Source organism: Corvus cornix, chromosome 15 (assembly GCF_000738735.6).
Source record: "Corvus cornix cornix isolate S_Up_H32 chromosome 15, ASM73873v5, whole genome shotgun sequence".
Taxonomy (NCBI): Eukaryota; Metazoa; Chordata; class Aves; order Passeriformes; family Corvidae; genus Corvus; species Corvus cornix.
The window spans coordinates 10,210,617-10,231,673 of record NC_046345.1 but is presented as its reverse complement, the minus strand read 5'-3'; the positions used below and the strand labels follow the sequence as shown (position 1 = coordinate 10,231,673).

Below are 21,057 nucleotides of genomic sequence, written 5' to 3'. Positions count from 1 at the left end.
CCACTCCTTCCTGGGGAGCCGGTTCCACACCCGCTCAGCTCCCTAGGCGGGCGGTACTCGACCCCGGGCACGCCGGCCCGCAGGTGCCGGCCCGCAGGTACCGGCTCCCCGCGCCGCTCCCGCCGCCCTTCCCGCGCCGCTCAGCACAACCCGCCCGTCGCCGCCGCTCATTGGCCTGCCGCCTTATGAATATGTAGATACAGGCCCGCGGCCGTCTAATGGCAGGCAGGCAGGTAATTAATATTCTCGTTTCGGCGCGCGGATTGGTCGGCGCTCGTCCCGCCCCGGCAGCGGAGTAAGCCGCCCCCTGTCGGCGGCAGGAAGGGGCGGGCACGGCGCCGGGAGCTCGACATGGTGGGCGCCGGTGTGCGCGGGGCGCCGCTGCTGCCGCCCGTGCTACCGCTGCTGCTGCTGCCGCCGCTGCTGCTGCTGCTGCGGGGCGCGGCTGGCGGCATTGCCGACAGCGTCGTCTGGGCCGTCAACGCGGGCGGCGATGCCCATGTGGACGTGAACGGTATCCACTTCCGCAAGGACCCACTCGAGGGCCGCGTGGGCCGAGGTGAGGGCGGGGGATACGCCGGGGCCGGGGGGTTTCGGCGGGACTGCCCGGGGGTCCCGCTCGGCTCCGCTTCGCGGGGGTGGTGAGGCCCCGCTGTGCCGGCGGGGTCCGGGATCCGCGCGCCCCCGGCGCCGTCCTGCCCGCTGCAGCCCCGGCGGATCGGTCGGTGCCCCCGCAGGACGGCGGGGGCTCCTCTCTTCCAGCCGCCCGGGGACGGTCATGGCCCGAAGGCAGCGCCGGCACTTGTCACCCGCGGGACCGCGGCCACCCTCGTCCTCACGCAGGGCCCAGCTGGGGCTGCGTCTCCCCTCCCCGTGGCGGTGCGGGCCCGGGGCCCCAGAGTCGGCAGGATGAGCCCTGCGGGATGGTGTTCCTGGTCTCGGCCTGCGGGGTTGTGTAATGCCGGAGGGGAAGTGGCTCCGCGAGGGCTGGAGTGGGATTTCGGCTGGAAAGGTGGCGGGAGCGGTCAAGCTGCCAACCCGGCCGCGTGCGCCCGCCGGTCTCTTTTTCTATCGTTTTCCACCGAAGAGCCTGGGTTCCACAGCAGAATCCTCCAGTTCGCAGCCCAGTGCGCAGCGCGCTCGGTGCAGTGGGAACAAGCTTTTCCAGCCCTCTGCACCCGGATCCGGGTCGCGCACTATGTGAGCAGATGCTTGCAGCATTCTGGTCCCCACAGCGAAGAGCACAGGCTGCTCACTGGAGCCCCGGTGCTGGGCCCGGCAGGGGGAAGGTGCAGCCGGCCGGTCTGCTCCATACCCCAGCCGTGGCTGGTTATTCAAGGGCAGGGACACGAGCAGAAGTAGAGGCAGATGGGATATCATCGGCTGCTCTAACTACCAAGTCAGTAAAATGTTCAGCCTACCATTTAAGACAGGATGGAGAACTAATATTGCACTTGGGTTACCTTTTCCTACTTCCCCTGAGAACACCACAGTTTGAATTGTGCATGTTTCTGGTAATTGGTGCACCAAAACGTAGTCGATTCACTAATATATTGAAAAGCTAGCTATGCTGAGCTGCTCTGCTGCCAGTTACAGGTGAGTGGTGGAATGTGGAGAAGATGAGCTCTCTGTTGGCTTTTGAGTCTAACCTTTGCTGTTTCTGTGTAGGATGGTGAGGATTTTCCTGTGCTATACAGCTGGAACTGCTATTGCTTACCCTGCATGAGTGGCATCCCAAATGGAGAGCCATTTGGACACAGTGGATACAGTGGAGGTCATATTTAAATTCTAATACAGTTTTTCACACCCGTGGAAGCTGCTGCCCCAGTCACACAAGGTTCCCCTATCACTGTAGGTCAGCTTCCCTTCATAGACCTTTCACATGTGTGACTTGAATATCCTTGTGGACTTGAACTATTTATTTTTGAGTTGAGGAGAAAAAAGGGTCTTTTTCAAGTACACTGTGACTTTGTGGAAAGCCTGTGCTGTCTCCTCTGAGCAGCAGACTGTTACAGTAATCCTGCTTCAGCCAGTGGTGCCAGGCACAGTGGAGACTTTACCCCTTTGAACTCTCAGCTGCCTTTCCCTCAATGGCTTTTTTATCACACCATTGTTTGTTTGCTCTGGGCTCTTCTCTGTGGTGATAGACATGTAAGGGCTACAGCAGAAATATATGGCTGACTGGGAGGAAATGACCTAGGAGTAGTAATTCTGGGCTGTATTGCCTCTGGGCAAATGAAAACTTTTTTTTTCAAGCCTCCGTTCAGCTTCTGTGCCCTAAAGGACTGACTGTGCTGATGGCAATTACAAAATAGGCAGGTGCCAAACATATTAGAGTTACCGCTTGGTGTGTACTGCTCACTCCCAGTGAGCACCCAGCGTGCTGTAAAACCCATCTTGCCTCCACAGCTCTGTCAACAGAGCTCTGACATGCAGGTGACAGGTCTTCCTTTCCAGTTACCTTCTTGCCTATGAAAGGACTTTCTTTCCTTTAATAGGAGCTGGCTTCTGTGGAGTCCTTGGTTTGCTATCATTGTAATCCGTAGTTGGCCAGAAATACCTGTGTGGGAGGACAGGTTAAACTTTTCACCCTCTGTATTTCTGGTGGTTAGTCTTCAGTCTTCATGCCCAAGTTTGAATGGTAAAGAGAAGTGGAAAATTGCCTGAGCAGCTCTCTGTGAAACAGGAGACTAAGAACTGGCATTAATTTCCTCTCACTCGTTTGCATTGGCTCTGTCTTTGGCAATGTGCACTGGGTTAGTAGTTCTTGCTTTGTCTTGGCCAATGCAGTGTCTGTTCCCATGGAAATGGGGGTGGAAGAGGTAAGTGTCAGCGGAGAACTTCGTCTGGATGGTGTCCACAGTCTTCCCTCCTGCATCGCTGGGGAATTGTTTGGTGTGCAGCTCTGCAGGCATTGCATCAGTTTGCATTATACAGGAACCCTGACACAATAGCATACCAAGTGGGGTTAAAGTTTTTGGGGGCTGCTGTAGAGGTGGTAAAACACTGAAAAGAGGCAAATTTTGTGATTTCTCTTATTTTATCAGTTGTCCTCTTTGGGAATGGTGTCTGGGCCCTTCTCAGGGGTCTCTTCAGATGCCTGCAGACAGCACCCATTTCAGCTGGATGGCTCTGAGAACATCAGCTGATGGAGCTACTGGTGCTCTTGAAACGCTTGTGTATCTTTCTTGCTTCCTTCATCCCATCTTTATGCTGACAGGTATTGTGGGGCTGTGGTGAGAAGAAAGGGCTTTGTAAGATGCCTAATACTTTTCACTCTTCTGCCGTTACCCAGGTTCTTAGTTGAGGGGGATGAGTCTCTAAAACCTGATGCAATCAACTGCTAACTTCAAATCTGTTGTGTCAATGAGTTGAGTCAGTCCTATGCTAACTGTTTTAGTTTTGTACTTGGGTTTGAAATTTGAAAATATTGTAAAAATATTCTAGGTGTTTTTCATCTTTAAAGCAAGAGCCAGTGGCCAAGTCCTTTGGCTTTGTGTAATGTTTTTGAAACAGGCTTTTCTTTCTGAAGTGGTGTGAGTAAGCTTACTGTGTCTTAGATTGCAGCAGGTCTCCAGACCTGTTTTCCTACATTTCTTGAATTTCGAGGCTTTGACTTCCTGTGCTTCTGCTCTGGTAGTGCTGCCACCTGATCAGAGCAAGCAGGGGAGATGGGTCTGACACGGTGTGAGTGCTAGTGCCACTGATGGAGTTAAGCTCTCCAAGAGTATATAAATTGTTTCTTCCTCAGAATGTAAACCTTCCTCTCACTCTTTTGTGCTCAAAATGCAGCTTCTGACTATGGCATGAAACTGCCAATCTTGCGATCCAATGCGGAAGACCAGATTCTGTACCAGACAGAGCGTTACAATGAGGAAACCTTTGGCTATGAAGTTCCCATCAAAGAGGAGGGTGACTATGTGCTGGTGTTGAAGTTCGCAGAGGTGTATTTTGCACAGTCTCAACAGAAGGTAAGCAATAGCTCCTTGTGTGCCTCTGATGTGAGTTCCTGACTAAGACTGTGTGGGCTTAGGTTGCCTCTGCTGCTTTGCATGCTGGAGGAAGGAGTGAAGTAAAGCACTAGTTGTTAACTTAGGTCCTAACCTCTCACAGGCTCTGAACATTTAGAGCTCTCTTCCACATTCCAGCTATACAGTTGGACTGGAAAATTTCATTTCAAAGTGCTCAAACAAATGTGTGCAACTAAACATAAGTAGCAGTAGAGTTTTACGACCTCTTTAGGCTGTGGTGGCTTTGAGAAGTTTTTTTGCTTTTCCTTGAACATTTGCTTCTGACTTGACAGCACGGTTATGCTGGAGGAAGTATTGCATAGATTGAAGCAGGGAGGTGATCTGGGTTAAATAGCCTACTCAAAACAATTTTTACTAATGTAACAAGACTTGATACTGATTCAGTCTGATCCTGAAAGCAGAGTTAAATTCAACTGCTTTTTGCTCTTTGGAGAATAATCCTTGTCCACTTTTGAAATCTCCTATGTACAGGAGTGGAAACAGAAGCAAACAGAACTAAAAGCCTTGTGATAAAATGGGGTAGGAGTGGTTTGTGTTTTAGTCTGGCTTTCCTCTGGCTCCATCAGCTTCTTTAGGGCTGATCTCCTTACACTGTGCTGCCTTCCTGCCAGAGAAGTATTTCAGGGAACAGAACTGGTGGGGCTTGCTTACAGAACGGATGCAAACAGCAGCCTCAGATTAAACTGAAGGGCTGAGGCATCTTTGGTTCCTCTTCCTTCATGTGGTTCTGCTGGGATTCCCCAGGTGCTGCATGAAGTTTGAGTCATTACAGCCCTGAGGAGGACTTTCACTCTGAATTCACAGATGTGGTTAGCAGTTAAACATTTTACCCCCTTCAAACCCTGTGTTCCTCAACAGCTTGTTTCCTATTCTCTGTTCTGCTGCAGGCTGTTAGTTAAAAATGGCTTCATTCCCTAGGGTGTGGTGTGTCACAGCCACCCCAGGGTGGTAGGAGCAGGTCTTCAGACAGGAGAAAAGTTGTGAAAGAGAAGCGTGAATAAACCAGAATAAAACTGTGCTGTCCTCAGGTCTGAAGCAGATGTAGGGGTGTTTTAAAAGGAGGAAGCTGATTTTGGGGTATTTGAAAGCATTGTTAATGTTTTAGTGTCTTTACCTGGCTGCTTTTGGGCTCTGAATCCTTCCCAAAGGAGTGGGCCAGTGCATGTTACAATGCTTTCTGGTCCTGGGTGCATAAAAAGCAGAGACCTTTCCTGTTCTATTCCCATTTCAACTGTCACGTGCCTGAGTCTGTTCTGACTCTGTCATTTCTTCCACCCTGAAGGTGTTTGATGTTCGCTTGAATGGCCACGTGGTGGTGAAAGACTTGGACATTTTTGACAGAGTTGGACACAGCACAGCTCACGATGAGATCATTCCCATGAGTATCAAAAAGGGAAAACTGAGTGTCCAGGGAGAGGTTTCAACATTCACAGGAAAGCTCCACATTGAGTTTGTAAAGGTAATAGGCTTTTCAGGGCGGAGCCTTTATCTTCCCTTTACCCTTCTTCCCCAGTCATGTGGTGCAGCTGTGGGTTGGAGGAGGAGAGGTGTTGGTAGGTGGAGAGGCCATTCCTTGTCTCAGAGGTGCAGCACTGACTTCTGCCTTTGCTTTTTCTAGGGCTACTATGACAATCCGAAAATCTGTGCCCTATACATCCTGCAGGGAACAGTGGAAGGTAAGCACAGTTTCTGAGCCAGAAGGCTCTTCCCCATTGGAGAGCAGCCTGTTGCTTCTTAGACTGTGAGATCATAGTTCTTGCTGACCCACATCTGCCAAAATTGTTTCTCTTTCACTGAGTTCCCACAGAGCACAGTTGCAGAGTGAAGTAGGTGTGTACTGTCCTTGTTCTCCTCTAAGTCACAAAGCTTGTGTCATTTTGGAATGAGAAAAATCAAATTGTTTTGGAATTTCCTGTATATGGGGTAGAGGAGAAGGGAACATGTCTGGTCAGTCTCAGCTTTTAGCTACAGATAAATACCCCCTGGCCTTGGATGTCAGCAGCAACCCTGCAGACAAATAATTTACAGTTATTTTAGCTAGTGGTTATGTATTTCTTACCTGGAGCTTTGTTTTGCCTTCTCAGCTTGAGGACAAGGCAGTGTTTTTTCCCAGATACCAGTTCCTCTGAATAGCTCTGGGGAGTGCTGGAAAAGTCCTTGTTCTTTCATCACCCTCTTTATAAATGAGCTGGAATTGAAGCCCCTCTAGCTCCTGACCTGGGAGGGTTTAGGATCCCTCTCTGACCAAAACATCAATTTGCTTTACTATTAGTCAGGGATTGTCAGATGCTGCTGAAGATTTGGTAAGAACCTTGTGGCCAGGTGGCACCTGCAGCTCACGCCCCAGGCTCAGAAGGCTGGAATTCAGTGGGGCTTGGCCATGCTGCTCTCATAGCTCTAGGCTCGGGGGATGCAGTGATGTGGAGTAGGACTGTTTATGGAAAGGATTGTTCCCATTCCTGTTTGCACCTGTATCTGCTGGTCCTGCAGGCAGCAGGTGCTTGTTCTTGACTAGATCTTACTGAGCAGCTGCAGTATCTGAATGTGTGCCCTAAGTGTGCTGTTGTGCATTAACTTGTCTGTGTGACATGTAGATAGTATGGGAGGACATAGTATTTCTGCAGGCTGGATCCTTGAATGCTCTTATCTTGTGAAGAAAAGAAATAGTGATGTGATCCTCTGTGGTAGATGTTCCTCTCTTCTGGGGTGTTCTGGTTGTGGTTTTGATGTGGTCTCTGGTGCCCTCTTGCCAATGTTCATGTTGGATCAGGTAGAGGGGAAGGAAGTGTGTTGAGTGATCTCCTAATTTACATCCTGCCTGCTTGCAACCTTTTGTCTTGTTCAACAGATGTTCCAAAGCTGCAGCCACACCCAGGTCTGGAGAAAAAAGAGGAAGATGATGATGAAGATGAATATGATGATGGCTCTAATGTCAAAAAACAGGCAAATAAGAACCGGGTTCAGTCAGGCCCACGCACACCAAACCCCTATGCCTCAGACAACAGCAGCCTCATGTTTCCTATATTGGTGGCCTTTGGTGTCTTCATTCCTACCCTCTTCTGCCTCTGCCGATTGTGAGAGCAAGCCCCACAGTGCATCAGCCCAGGGGCTGGGAGGGAAGGAGTTGGACCGAATATGGTTGCTTTCAATTTCTCCATATTGTTCATAACTTAAGGAAAAAAAAAAAAAAAAGATTCACTTGGAATGAATAGCAATGAATAGCAGGTCCAGGTAAGAGGGAGCTTACTTTCTCCCTGCCAGCAAGCAGCAAGGCCCTTGCCTTCCCCTTCGCACCATGTGCAGCCTCTGATTCTCCCTGGGGCATCCAAGAGTGAGCTGAGTCCTGGCTGGGTGTGTATTGGGCCATTGAAAGCTGATGCTACCAGTCCTGGGCCATGTCCCACACTGAGAGAAAGCCATGTGCTGTAGGATCTTTGCCTTTACTGGGTGGAATATGATTCCTTAAGCAGGAAAACAATTCTTAAAACAAGGCCAGAGTACACATTTTGTTCAGGAGTGTGGAAATGTGGTGCTGTTGGGTGTCAAGCGACTACGGAGGACAGAGCCTGGCTCAGCATCTCCCTGAATGTGTGCAACACGATGGATGGTACTCATCTGCATTAAAATACCAAGGCTCCAGCCCAGCCTCCGTGGAGACGGTCCCCTCCTAAGACTGCAAGCTGTGCCAGGAGCAGAGGGATTTATCTGGCCTGATTTGCTGCACCAGTTGGGAGAGACTTTCCTAGTTTGGCAATTGTAATGTTTGTTCCATCGCAGAGGGATTCTGCTGTAGCCTGCGAGAGGCTGACGTTGTTAGTGTCTGATCAGATGCACTTGTTTTCTGTATTGATTATGGCTTTTTTTTCCTTTAATATCCTTTTATTTTCAAATGTTTTGTTTTAATCCCAGTTCCTTGTTTTGCCCTTTCTAGCAAGTGACCTCTTCTTTGGAAGAAGCTGAGAATCAGGTGAACTAGAGAGGAGGTTTGGGACTTGTTCCTTGACCTTCCTAATGGTGAGCTCCCTTGTCCGTGACTCTTAAGAAACCTGTGCCGTAGGACAGAGCAGAGCAACCTGGTGAATGCTCCTTGTGGTCTCTCATTCCCTCTGTAGGGAGCAGCCTTGCCTGCGGCAGTGAGAAGTGCAGCTGGTCAGTGTTTGCAGTGTGTGAGCTTGGCCTTTTGCATATCCAGGCACTGTAGTGAAGGGGCAGCTGTCCAACATTTCAGTCCTGCAGAGCAAGGGGATTTGTTGCCATCCAGAGATCTGGAAGTGAGCAGAGCACTGGAGACAAGGTCACTTGCTTCCCCCAGGGGTATTTCTGCAAGAGGCTTCTGTTTCTGCATGCAGAGCCTGTGCCTGCCTGACAGAGGCTGATCAGAGTGAAAGCCACTGCTGCACCTGCTGGTCCAGAGCTGCAGGCTCTGAGGAACTACCTTCTCACGGTCTTGGCCTCCAATATGTTGAGGACTTCCGGCTGGCCAGGAGGGAGATGTGCTGGAGCAGGATCTGTCCCAGGCAGGGTTGGGTTTTTGCATATCAGCTTTCATGCTGCTGAGCTCTGGGCTCACAGAGCGCTTTACCTCATGCTCTCTCCATTGTCCTCAGAAGTGTTCTGTCTTTCCCCGGAGCAGTGGCACTGAGTGGTGACCTCCGTGCTGCTCTGCCTCTCTGGGCCTGCATTTTCCTAACAGTTGTTCCTGGGTTTGATCCCCTGCAGTGAGTCAGCCTTTCTTAGGGCTGAGCATGGTCAGCAGAATTACTGAGTTTCTGGCAAGGGAACTGGAGGAGCAGCCTTTTCTGTCCTGCTGGGCCCAGGCAGCTGAAGCCTTTACTTCCTCCTGACCCTCAAGCTGTGATCAGAGCTGTCAGCTCAGGGACTCCAGAGTGGGAGCTGGGGGAGGTGACAAAACACTGCTCTCTGCATCAGTGCTACTGAACCTTGCCTTTCTGATCACACACGTCACTGCTATAGGCCTGACCCTAATTCTGTGTCTGAGCTGAAAAACAAGCAGGACTTTAATTACCTTCTGTCCAACTGCACAAAGGGTAACAGCTAGTTTGGGAGAGAAGCAAGAGAGTCCCTGCCCCACTTAAAGGAGAAGACAGGCTTTAGAGAGAGCAGATCTTGAAGAGCAAACCTTAGGATGAAAGGTAGTAAGCTTGAAGTTGTCTGCTTCATCTTCTAGCTACTATTAAAATCCTAATATTTATGAAACTATTATAAAATATGAGCTCTGATTTGTTCAGTGACAGTGCCTGCAGGGATTCTCCAGCGGTTTTGGGATTGCTCTAATTGGAGTGAAGAGACATTTAGATCTTTATCAGTTTTGAGAACCATGAACTATGCTGATTTGTTAAGCAAAGAACCTGGGGTTGAAAGCAAGCATCTCTAAGGAGCTGCTCTCCTCCAGGCCTTTTAGGGTGCGTTTTATTTGAGCATCCTTGAAGCAAGGAATCACTCAGCTTTTTGTGGCTCACCCAGTAATCTCAGCACCTTACCTACCATGGGAGAAAGGGTGTGTGTTTAGACATGCAGAAGTTGGAGACAAGTCTTCTAGGATAGTTCATCCCAGCCTCTCCTGGCAGCCAGGGCACCCATTTGGTGCTATCAACTGCCCCAAGGCAGAGCTGTTCACGGTGTGATCTGGTTTGTTCCAGTTGCTCAGTTCAAATGAATTTGTCTTATTTAAATAAGAATAGGGAGGAGAAATAGTTCATCCTTCATGGCTTCAATTTAGTTGTTTTGACTGGTTTTATGCATCTTTCTCACTACAGAGCTGGTTTCTGGGGGGCTCCTGACCCTGTTGAGGAAACTATGAGCAGTTTCCTTCCTGGTCCATCCCCTCCTGGCAGGTTTGCTTTGGAAGGAGCCTTCAAACAAACCGTGTGGGAGCACCGAGGATGGTGGGGGATGGCCAGTCAGCACCTTGCTGGGAATGGAGTACTCCAGCTCCTCTGGCCATCTCTGTCTAGTATATGCAAGCCAGATGGAGGGGTAAAACGAGGTACCTCGTCCTGACCAGGGAAAGAAAAATTTGGGCTGGCTGTGGCTTTCCAGAATGGGTGTTTGAGGGAATATCCAAGACGTTTAATTGAGATAGGTTAGAGACAAGCCTGTTTGTGCTGATTCCTCCCACCCAGCAGCAGGCAGATGGAGCGCAGCAGTGTGGGGAGCTGGGTCAGAACAGACCCTGGCTTGATTCATGTTGTGTAGGGAGGGGCAGATGAGGCAATTTCAATAACACTTCCACTTAATAAAGGGAAAATCACTGTCTGTCATGTTCCAGGCCTGGATCCAGCCTCAGCATAGTGGTTTCAAAGCTTATTTTAATTGTCCCATCAGCCCCTCCTTCAAGGCAGGCCATTCAAGTCTTCTCTGTGTGTGACTAAACATCTCTGACCCTTTTGAGTGTCCCAGGTGGCAGTGAAGAGAAAGCCAAATGAATTCCCTTCTCTTTTTGGTGCCTTTCTCTCAGGCTTTAAATAAAAGTCTATTTGAAGGGGCTTCTTTTTTTTTTTTTTAAGGAGCTTCTGAGCTTTTGGGTTTTTTTCAAGGGACAGGCATTCCCTGCCCTTGTGATCAGCTGGGGACTGTCTCCCTGTTCCTGGATGCCATCTCTGGAGGTCACAGCTGAAGCACAGAACTGTGAGCAAGTATCTTTATTTCCAGCCCTTAAAGTCAATTGAAGGAAAGTCTAGCAAGGGATAGAAGAACTGGAAGAGCTCCTTCAGGTCTGATCTCCCCCAGAAATCTCCTGAAGGCAGGATGGAGAACTTCCAGACAGTCCAGTGCCTGGGTGTCTGTGCAGTTCAGAGCTGAGTGAGTCACGCTGGGTCCTGGTACTTGTATGGCACTTACAGCTTCTGGGTGCAGAGTGGGACTTGGGGGTCCTGCACCCCTAATTTACTTGCTGAGGGCTTGCCGTGTGCTGCTTAGGTCTGAACAGAGCAGGGACCTGTGCCTTGGCCTTTAAGTTGAAATGGGATTGCAGTAGCCAGGGAAGTGTCTTGCTACAGGAACTATGGGCTGAACAAGCCTGTTGGTGATAGAAAACAGCAGGAGGGAGAGGGCCATGAGAGCAGCTTCAGCCCTTGATGTGAGACACTTCTGCAGCTGCTCAGAATCTATCAAGTGTTGCAGGCTCTGTTTGGTGTTCAAATGTGGGAGAGATCGGTCTGCTTCTTGCACTTATGGTGGGGAGGGAAATATTCTTGCTGAAAATCCAAGGGAAATGGGAACTGCTAATTTACCTACTGGCACTTCTGCATCTCCGCAACAAATGCCAAAGCCTAATACAATTCAAGGATGCTATTTTAATGTCAGCCTGGTTCCACCAGTCTGTCTCCACCAGCTGGTCCCGAACAGGCTCACACAAGTATTCTCAACGGCACAAGCACACCAGGCTGGAGCTGTGAAGGCTCAGAAATGTGATCACACGGATGGGCCTCCTGTGCTGCACCCCTGCTTCATGCTGCCCGGCGGGTCTGGGGCATGTGCATTCACTTTGGATCCAAATGGATTTGACCCCGGAGTATTGTAGCATTGAAAGGTGCTGGGCTGGATGGGAGAGGTAAAAGCAGGTCCATGTCTTCCGGGACTCTGGCTTGCTCAGAGTTTATTGCTGTATATTAAATACTATTTTTGGAGATTGAGGGAAAGATGGGGGGGGGAGGGATGTGATGATGCTGTCCCCAGTCTGATTGGTGGGATGCTACTGCAGGTTATTGATAGGTTTTGATTTTTTTTCCTAAAAAGTGCTTTTAAAAAAAAAAAAAAAATCAACAGAGCAAGTGCTTTCCTCCCTCCTAGAAATTGTGCTGGCTGATTAGAAGATGTGAATAATCTCTTGCAAACATCAAAGGTCTCTGCTAAAACGTTTGTGTGATGGAGATTTGGAGGGAAGGGGCAAAGTACAGCTTGAACCAGTCTAGCTGGGGAGAGTGTGAATCCAGGAAATGCAGAGTTGTTCCCAGTCACACTTAATGGGGATGTGCTCTCCTGTGCTACCATGGCTGTTCTGTCACACTGTGGCAGTTCCTGAGCTGGAGTTCTGGAGTGAAGCAGTGGCTGGAAACTTGCTGGCGAGTGGGGGCTTGAATTTTTTGTGGTTTCCTTGAGGGCTTTGTGCATTCAGGGCTTTCCAATGTTGACAAGCAGCTGGGTTGGTAAAGCAGCCCCAGAGTCTGTGGGAGCAGAGGCAGGATCTGTGCTTCATGCCAGGAGGCAGCAGCCAGGACTGTGAGAGGTGGTGCTGCTGTTTGATTCCCGTTGGTGTATCAGCAGTCAGCGTTGGCACATGATCCCACCATTCCGTAGTGCCTGGCCGTGGATGTGTGGAAGTGACCTGTGCCACTGGCATTAAGGACACATCACAGACTACTTAAAGCTGCAGGTCTAAGCTGTCTGTAAAGGCTGAAGCAGTGTGGGGACAAATCTCCATCTGTATGTGTCACCAGTACAAAATATTTTTGAGGAGGATTTTTTATTTTACTGCCCATTGCTTTGTGTTATAACAACTTGCAGTGACATTTTTTTAGTTTGTTTTGCAGTGAGCTTGGGCCCTGGGTGAAAAGCACAGATATCTATTTCTGATTGCATCGGCTTTGCAGGGACTAGTTTGGGGGAGAAGATGGGCATGGAGGTGGGTTCTTTTATCTTTGGTACATGGTAGCAGTTTTATTTTTTAATTTCCCCAGGATGTTTGGTTGAGGAAATGTTCTGAAGTCTACTGTCTGGCAGTTTAACCAGCAGTGTGCTAAAGGAAAATAAACAAAATTATATTGTCACTTGGATGAGATGGTCCCTCTTTCTGGTGGAAGGGGCAGAGGAGCCCCCTCTGGTTTACACCCATGTGAGGGAGGCTGAGCCTGGCTGACTGCAGGGTAACATCCTGCTGCTGCCTCCAATACAGCCCTGGTGATCTCTAGCCAGTTGTTTTGAGCGATTAAGTGCAAATTGAATGGTACAACATCCTCTTAAAAATGCTGATGCGAACCTTGTTGCTTCCTGCTCAGAGCTGGAGCACCAGAGAGATGTAATCTGCCTTCTGGGGCTTTGTAAGCTGCCCTGCCTTCAGCTTGAAACCCTGTCAGAGGTGGATGCAGCTGGAGCAGAGAGAAAGCAGCAGCTTTTGTGCTCTAGGTGCCTTCTCCTGGGGACAAGGGACCCTGGCCCCAGGCAGAGAAGGTGCTTTTCCAGAAGGCCTGCGTCTGTCCTTCCTTAGGGCATGGGATGGAGGGACCAAGCCTATGCAGTGAGGAGGGGAGGATTTAGGAGCACTGTTGTGGGCAGGTTTTTTTGAAATAGCATTTGGCTGGCAGTAGTAGGAGTGTGCTGCTCACAAGTCACAGCAAGTGTCACAAACCACTGCTCAAAATCTGCTTCTGGTCATCATGAGCATGTTCAGTGTTGGCTGGAGTCTGAAAAGAGGGTGCAGCTGTGTGTTGTTCTTGCCCCAGTTCCCCAGAGGGCTGGAGGTGACTCTTGGCAGCTCTTGCGTGCCTACTGCGGGCTGGTGGGCCGCCCCTCTTTGGGAAGAAACACATTCTTTCCTCCATGTGATGCTCCTGTGAGTCCCTCCAAGTGGGACCTCCCCAGTTCCTCCCACCAGGCTGGGAAGACTCGTCCAATGTCTGCCACTGCCACCTCCGGTGTGTGGTCATGAAACTGACTGACCCAGGGGCACACGGTCCTGTCGCTGTCCCGCTCCCCAGGGACAGCAGCTGGGGTGTACCTGGCCAGGAGTGGGGTGTGCACTCCACGGCATCCTCTTGCTGATGCTTCTGCTCCCCGAAAAAGTGCTTGCCTACGTCTCCTGGGACGGGCTCTCGGGGTATACCTGCGCTCTGTGTCACCGGCTGCGCTGCGGGTTCAGGCCGTGCCTTCAGTACCCGGGCCTGGGTGCCCAGCGAGGACTGACGACCGGCTCACTGGGCGGTGGTGTGGGAGCGGGGCGCGGGCTGGCAGCCGGCCGGAGGCAGCGGGAAGAGGGGCTGGTTTTGCTTGTTCCTTGTGTAGTTTTTCCTCGGGTAACTCAGCTTTCCCAGGCGGCCTGTCCCGCTCCGTCCCCGGAGGTAGCGGCTGCCGTGCCGGCGGTGCCCGGTGCGGGCTCTCGGGTCACCCATCCGGGCGCGGCCGCGGCGGGCCCTGCTGAGCTTCGGGCGCGGCGTTGCCAGGCAACGGCGCCCCGCCCCGCGCTCCCATAGCTACCGAGGCGGGCGGCGGCCATCTTGGCAGTGGCCATGAGCGGCTCCAGGGCGCGGGCGGCGGCGGCGCCGGGGCCGGACAAGAAGCCGCCGCCGGTGTCCGCGGGGCCGCTCAGTCGCCTGCGGGGCCGACGCGGATCGGCCGATGCGCCGCCGAGGCAACCCTGGACCGAGTCCGAGTTGCTGGCGCTGGAGACCGTCCGGCCCGAGCACGTCCTGGGGCTGTGCCGGGTGACGGAGAGTGAGTGCGGGCCGGTCCCCGGATTGGCGGGGGCTCTGCCGGCAGGGCTGGCGGGGCCGGGCCGGGCCGGGCCGGGCCCCTGGCGTGGGAGCGGTGGGGCCTGGCCCGGCGTTGCCGGCGGGGGACGCTCGGGCGCGCTGGCCGCGGCGGCTCGGGGTGTGCTCGCCGGCAGCTCCCGTACAACTTCCAGAAAGTTTGGGGGATTTTGTGTTGTTTGTGGGTTTTGATTTGTTTGAAGCTTTTTGTTTTTCTGTTTTTCCTCTGCTGATCTGTGCTTTTCTGTCTCGATCCCATCCCTTTCTTGCTCTGCTACCTGGCACTTAACATGCCTTTGTTTCTCACATCCTTAATTTTGTCCTGCTTTCATGAAGCTTCTGCAAAACAACAAGCAGAACATATCTTATCGGTCTGGGGCTAACAAAAAAAGAAATTCATTTGCTAAGTGGTCAGAGGTGTTTTGAAATGTTACTATATTTTTTCTGTCTCTTCTAGATTATTTATGCAAACCTGAGGACAACATTTACAACATTGACTTCACCAGGTTTAAGATCCGGGACCTTGAAACTGGAACAGTACTGTTTGAAATTGCTAAGCCATCTGCTTCAGGTACAGCATACAAACGTTGCAAGGAGAATAGAGAGACTCAGAGAGCTGAGAGGTTGCAATGCAGAACCCATGCAAGCCCAGCAGAAAGGTCCTTTGATATATGTTCTAATGACTAACTTCCTCTCCTTTAAGCATAGGACTGAGTTTATCTCTGCTGAGAAACTTGTGATAAAAATGTGATTATTGTTGGATGGGAGAGTACTATCAACTGGCAATCTTCCTTTTTTGGGCTGGTTGTAATAGAGATCAGTTCATGTGCATTGGCAGTTGTGAGGGGGGATATCCTGTGAGATTGAGGGGTGGCTCTAGTTCTGGCGCCACCAAGGCTGGGCCAGCTGTTATGGCAAATCTTTTCTCTTTTACTTAGTGGCAGTATAAGTCTCAGACCAGTTATTAAATGTGTTTACACTTGGTACCTAAGCAGTAGGCAGCTTGTCCTGATAACGCCCACTAGCCAGTATCACCTTACATGTACACTGTGCGCAGAGTAACTCTAGGCTGGTGCATTTTCTAGAGCACGATGAGGAGGATGAAGATGACAGCAGTGAACCGGACGCAAGTGCAGGTCGCTTTGTTCGGTACCAGTTCACCCCAGCGTTTCTCCGTCTTCGGACTGTTGGTGCAACGTGAGTATGAGTTCATGGAAAGAAGGGAGAATTGGATGCTTACAAAGTGTTACTTGACAGTTTATAACAAAATTGAGTCGAAGACTCAGAGAGTCTGTCTTAGACTACAAATATCAAACTCTCTCTTTCTGTAGAGAACTCTTGTGTAGCCTCATGCCCAAGGCTCTGTTCTTCCCAATAGCTGTTTTTTTCCTGATTCTTCCATGCAGAGTGGAATTCACAGTGGGAGAAAAGCCAGTGTCAAACTTCCGAATGATTGAGAGACATTACTTCCGAGATCGCTTGCTGAAGAACTTTGATTTTGATTTTGGCTTCTGCATCCCCAGTAGCAGGAACACATGTGAACACATTTATGAATTCCCTCAGCTCTCAGAAGACCTTAGTAAGTACCTTCTTTGCCACACTGAGTGGTGTTTTGTTTGTGTGTGTATCTGCTCATTCTCTCCCTCTACTTGTGAAAGAAGTTGTGACTGGGATTGAGAGGACAGGAACAAACAGATACAGGTTCCCAGTTTAGCAATGTGTAATCTTGTCTGAATTAGAGATTGGTGCTGCAAAGTCTCCCCCTTGAAAAATGAAAGCCTAAGACAACCTCTGCTATGTTACAGGCTGCAAGAACTGATCAGTCACAGGGCTGACATGCCTGATGCCTCGTAATGTAGCCCAGAAGAAAACAAAACCCCAAAGAAAGGGTTCTTTTTATAGCCATCCATCTGTTTTCTTCGCTTGTTTGTTAGGGCTAGAGCCTTCTGCTTTGGAACAGAACTGGCTCTTCCCTGAGGTGTGTTTTTGAGCCTAAGATCTCTGCAAATACAGATTGGGCAGGGTATGTTTGACCTCAGGGGGTGGATAGAGCAGGAACACAGGGGCCCTTCTGGGGCTGCCTGTCTGTGGGGAAGGTGTGAGGTTTTCACCCCGCCTGTGTACATGTGGGAAGTGCCACAAACCAGCTCCTTCTGCTTACAGACATGATGGCTGCTCGGCTCCACTCAGCTGTGGTAGTTTCTAAGGTTATTTTCAGTGAGATTACTTGATTCAACCTCTGTTTGCTTTTGACAGTACTTGTCCTGTGAATAGGAAGAAAGGAAAGGGCAGGCTGCAGCCTTTGAAGTGTGCTCAGCAGAGCAGTTTGCTTCTTCCTTGGGTAGGGCAGAGCATCAGCTTGGTAAATCCAGTGGAGTGGCAGAGTACTTTTTATCCTGACTCTGGCTGGCTGTTGAATGTAATGGAGCTTTCTCTTTCACAGTCCGTCTGATGGTTGAAAACCCGTACGAGACGCGCTCGGACAGCTTTTACTTTGTGGACAACAAGTTGATTATGCACAACAAGGCCGACTATGCTTACAATGGAGGACAGTAATCATTCTGTCTGCTGGATGCTGTGATGCCCTTAACCATTCCAGATGTGCAGGAGTGGACTGGAGTTGCTGTCTCAGGCAACAAGGCTTCTTGCCAAACTTTTTCTCCATGCATGAGGCTGAGAACATGAAGCAAAGATGACAGCTCCTGAAAGGAAATCTCACTGCAATACCTCTCTATCTGACACTCAGCGTATCCTGCCTCTTGTTCTCTGTTCCTGGCTGTCTTCTGATAACCTTGGTTAGGTCAGTGATCAGAGGCACTCTTAGACAATTCTTGCTCTTAGTCTTTATAGTTAGGTTGCGCCTTTAGTGCTTCAGATGTTTCACCTCTTGGGTGAATATCCTTTTTCAGCAGGTCAGATTGTTTGTGTTAAGCTATTTCCTAGCAGGAAAATCTTAACCCCTTCAAGTAGCCAGTGATGCTTGAAGAGCAGATCTTTTGTTCAGTTGGATAGATCATCTCTTCAGTGGCAGTGGTTTTGTTTGTGGCGTGGCTGACATTGCTTTTTAGGGTGCATCCCAATATTCTCCAGTGGGAATGAGACTAGTTCAGCTTCTAAGCAGCACAGGAATATTCCATCTGCCTCTGGGGGCCTGAGCTGCCCCCAAGAACATTTAATCTGTGTTTTGCCAGAGATTTCACTAGAGATACGAGATAGGGGAAAAAGGGGGCTATTACTCTGACAGCATTTCTGTTTGAGCTTTTGTGAGCAAACTGTTGCAATTTAGAGATCAGGGGTCAACCTTAGAGCTGAAGTTAATCTCACTGTATTTACCATTTCTCCTTCTTCCCTTTGTGCAGGAATTTTGGCTCTCGCTACAGAATGTATTGCTTTTTAGATGGACAGCACATTGTCCGCCTGGCTGGGCTGGAGGGGAAGTGTCAGTGTAGTCGGGCTTAGAGGAAAAAGGGAGAATGTGGAAAATCACTTGAAAAATGAGTAGGAAGCAGAGCTTCCTGGGCTTCAGTCTATGTTTGTAAACCTGACTGGTCTGTCAGAGCTGCTGTGAGCAGCACCAGCTTATTTGCTTTGTTGCAGTGGAGGTATTAGTAGCTAAAAGCTTCCCAGGTCATATCACTCAGTGTTACGGAGTGGGATCCTTGGAAAGTGAGACTGTACATGGTTCTCTTTTTCATTGTTCCCATCACTGCTCTGCCTACTCAGCTGCTTATTTAAGGATTAGGAAGTCATGCTGCTGAGGTTGATACCACAGCTGTGTTTGGGATCTGGTAATGGGAGATAGCATCATGCAGTGGGAAGAGGAGGACCTCTTGCCAGTCACTGTGCTGGGGCCCAGCTCCGAACTGTGCAAAATCTCAAGTATCAAAACCCTTTTTTGCCAGTTTTGCTGGCTCTCGAGACTGGTACTTTTCCTGTCCCCGTGCTGGGCTGGTCAGTTGTGTCTCTTGTTAGGGGAGTTAGGTTCTGTCTAGACTAGAGACCTTTCCTAATATTAGTTCCATTTGTTCTTGAGGCAGTTAGAACCTAACTCCTCGGTGGTTACCTGTTGCGTTAAGAGGGATTCAGCGTAGTTTGTGTTTTAGCAGGATTGATTGGGGTGGGCATCAGAGCCTGTTAATGCATAGACAGCAATAGGAAACCACTGCCTTTACCTCCAGATTAGTGAAAGTAACTTTGGTGTGGAAGATCAGCTGGCATCAGAGTGAGAGTGTGTGGGGTGGCAGCCATGAAAGAATCTCCAGCTCTCAGGAAGATATTTTATTATGATTAACCACAACAAATGACCTGTTCTGGGTGGAGCATTAATCACGAGCAACTGCAACAAATGTCTTGGGAATGTGGAGGGGCAAGGTCTGCCTGATGGAAAGATGAAGAACAATTCTGCTACCATCAATCCCCTCCAGCATCTCCACGGGCACTAATGCGATCTTGTCTAGGATCTTCAGGATTAGTTAAAGCAGATGGTGAGGTGGAGCTCAAGGTGCCTCTTGCAGTGAACACCTTCATCAGCCTTCATGCTGTGCCGCTGAGGTGGGAAGCATTTGCTTTGCTCTAAGTTACTCACCACAAGGCAGAATTGCCTGGAAGTGTGTTTTTCATCCAAAGTGTCCAGAAATAGTGTCTGAAAAGCCTACTAGTTATTCCCTGGCAAATTTTAGCATATTAAACTGGATTTTGTATGTAGTATAAATCCAGGTGCCTTTAAACGTTACTTTTATCACACTTCCTATACGAAGCAACCTCTTGCTTTTCTTACAAGAGTGACGATTCCCATCTGTTTCTCTTGTCACTATGTAAAGGTTCCTCAAAGGGAGATGGGCCCGTGGTCAGGGCGGGCAGACCCCGGCGGGGGCGCGCGCGCGCCATCTAGCGGATGCTGGCGGCGGGAGCGCGCTGCCGGTGTTCGGTCCCGGTAGGAAAATGGAATTCCTGTCCTTGGCCATCAGCAGAGACGAGGAAACGGCATTGAAGCGGTTACTTTCACACTGGTGAATGTGTCAGCTATTCAGCAATAAAAGGGAGAACTAGGGGGAAAGCGGGAGACTTGCAGGCAGCAGTGGCACCCTGAGGTTTTTAGCTGAGTTTGTTTGCTCTGCCAAATCAGAAAGTCTTTGCCCTAAAATCATGCTGCAGGAAAAAGAAAGTCCCTACAAGAGGGCAACCCAGCGCTGAAAAAGTTTATTGTAATCCAGAAAGTCGGGGATTTCCAGACTCCTGTCCCTACTTTAGTAGCTTTCCTAGCATTCCTTTTCTCTTATGTACTTTCTATAAAGCCTCTTTTCTTTGTGGCAGGGATGATATCTTTGGTAAACATGGTTTAGCAGACCAGTTTCCTTCTGGAGTGTGTGCTCTGGTGTTTTAATGATGGGTCAAAGCTACTTATGCGAATGAGGTTGGAAGAAATTCCACTGGGATCACATCTTTGACAGTTGGATGGTCAGTCCTAGCCAGGTGCTGCAGGCAAAGGAGATGCTTTCAGTGTCAGTTGGAGTTTGAGCAAGGGAAAAGGTATCAAAGATGACTTCTCTGAGGTTGTGTGCTGAGTTGGAAAAAAGTTGGGACCATACTGAGTTCTGCTCAAAACTTTAAAAAGGGACCAAACCCACAAACTCATAGTATGTTTTTCCAGTATTTGTCCTCTTAGTACTTGGACCTCTTTTTCCCATTTTTGATGCAGGGGCTTTGGATCCATGCCAGCAAACTTCCTGGAGAGCTATTTTCATAACTTGAGTGTGGAATACGTACTGCACCTTGTGAAGGAAGATGATCTCTTGTTGTATGGACTGGGTACTTCTATCCTTGTCCTCTGTTTTTGGTAGGAAGTGTCTTCCTTTGTGTGTTTACCTGAGGATTTTCAATGTCTCTTGTTGCAGAGAAGCAGCAGCCTCTTCTCTGGTGCTTGGGGATGCTTATTCTATTATCTGAGGGTTCAGGAAGAATAAAACAAGTGTTTAGGAGTCAGAAATGAAGGAGAAAGGTGGGGGTGAAGCAGTAAGGTCCAAATGTAGCAACTCTGCTTCTTAGCTCTGTGTTTCATCACGTCCTCTTCAGCTGTTCCCCAGTCTTCTGCCCTGCTGTCCTGTGACATGGAGCTACTTCGTGCTACCCCAGAGCCTGGCTTGCTGTCGGTTGTGACCCTCGGACTTGAACACTGCCATCTCTTGTCCTTGCCGAGGACAGGGCTGAGTAGTGGCACCTCTTTCTCTGCAGCAGCAGGAAAATGAACACCAGCAAACGCCCTCTCCGCCTGCCTGGATCCCAGTGCTGTTGCAGGACACTTATTTATATTTCTCACAGTGTGGCCTTGGGGCTGCTGACGCGTGGACTCCTCTGTGCTGTCCCCTCCGGACCCTCCTCCCGTGGCCGTGGCAATGCCGCGGGGCTGTCCTGGGTGGCCGGGGTGTCCCGCGGGCGCCGGTGCCGCTGTATTTGTACACCCGTGATTTTGTCACCAGCAATAGGAATAAAGGACCTTCCTCTCCGCCCGGCGCACGGCGGCCCTGGACGGGCGGGGCCGGGGA

At 50.0% G+C, this 21,057-nt stretch overlaps 2 protein-coding genes across 2 annotated transcripts; both read left to right on the top strand.

Annotated features, from left to right (window-relative positions):
• Window positions 1–312: 312 nt before the first annotated feature.
• MLEC (malectin) lies at window positions 313–12,820 on the top strand. The gene is made up of 5 exons (XM_039560725.1): window positions 313–559; window positions 3,793–3,971; window positions 5,314–5,490; window positions 5,650–5,707; window positions 6,880–12,820. Exons 1-5 carry the CDS (start codon window positions 352–354, stop codon window positions 7,107–7,109), a joined length of 852 nt encoding a protein of 283 aa, XP_039416659.1. The 5' UTR covers window positions 313–351; the 3' UTR covers window positions 7,110–12,820.
• Window positions 12,821–14,255: 1,435 nt separating this feature from the next.
• On the top strand, window positions 14,256–21,017 carry UNC119B (unc-119 lipid binding chaperone B). Its single transcript, XM_039560726.1, has 5 exons — window positions 14,256–14,480; window positions 14,973–15,086; window positions 15,601–15,712; window positions 15,922–16,094; window positions 16,959–21,017. The coding sequence occupies exons 1-5, from the start codon at window positions 14,276–14,278 to the stop codon at window positions 17,069–17,071; spliced, it is 717 nt and encodes a 238-aa protein (XP_039416660.1). The 5' UTR covers window positions 14,256–14,275; the 3' UTR covers window positions 17,072–21,017.
• Window positions 21,018–21,057: the final 40 nt, after the last annotated feature.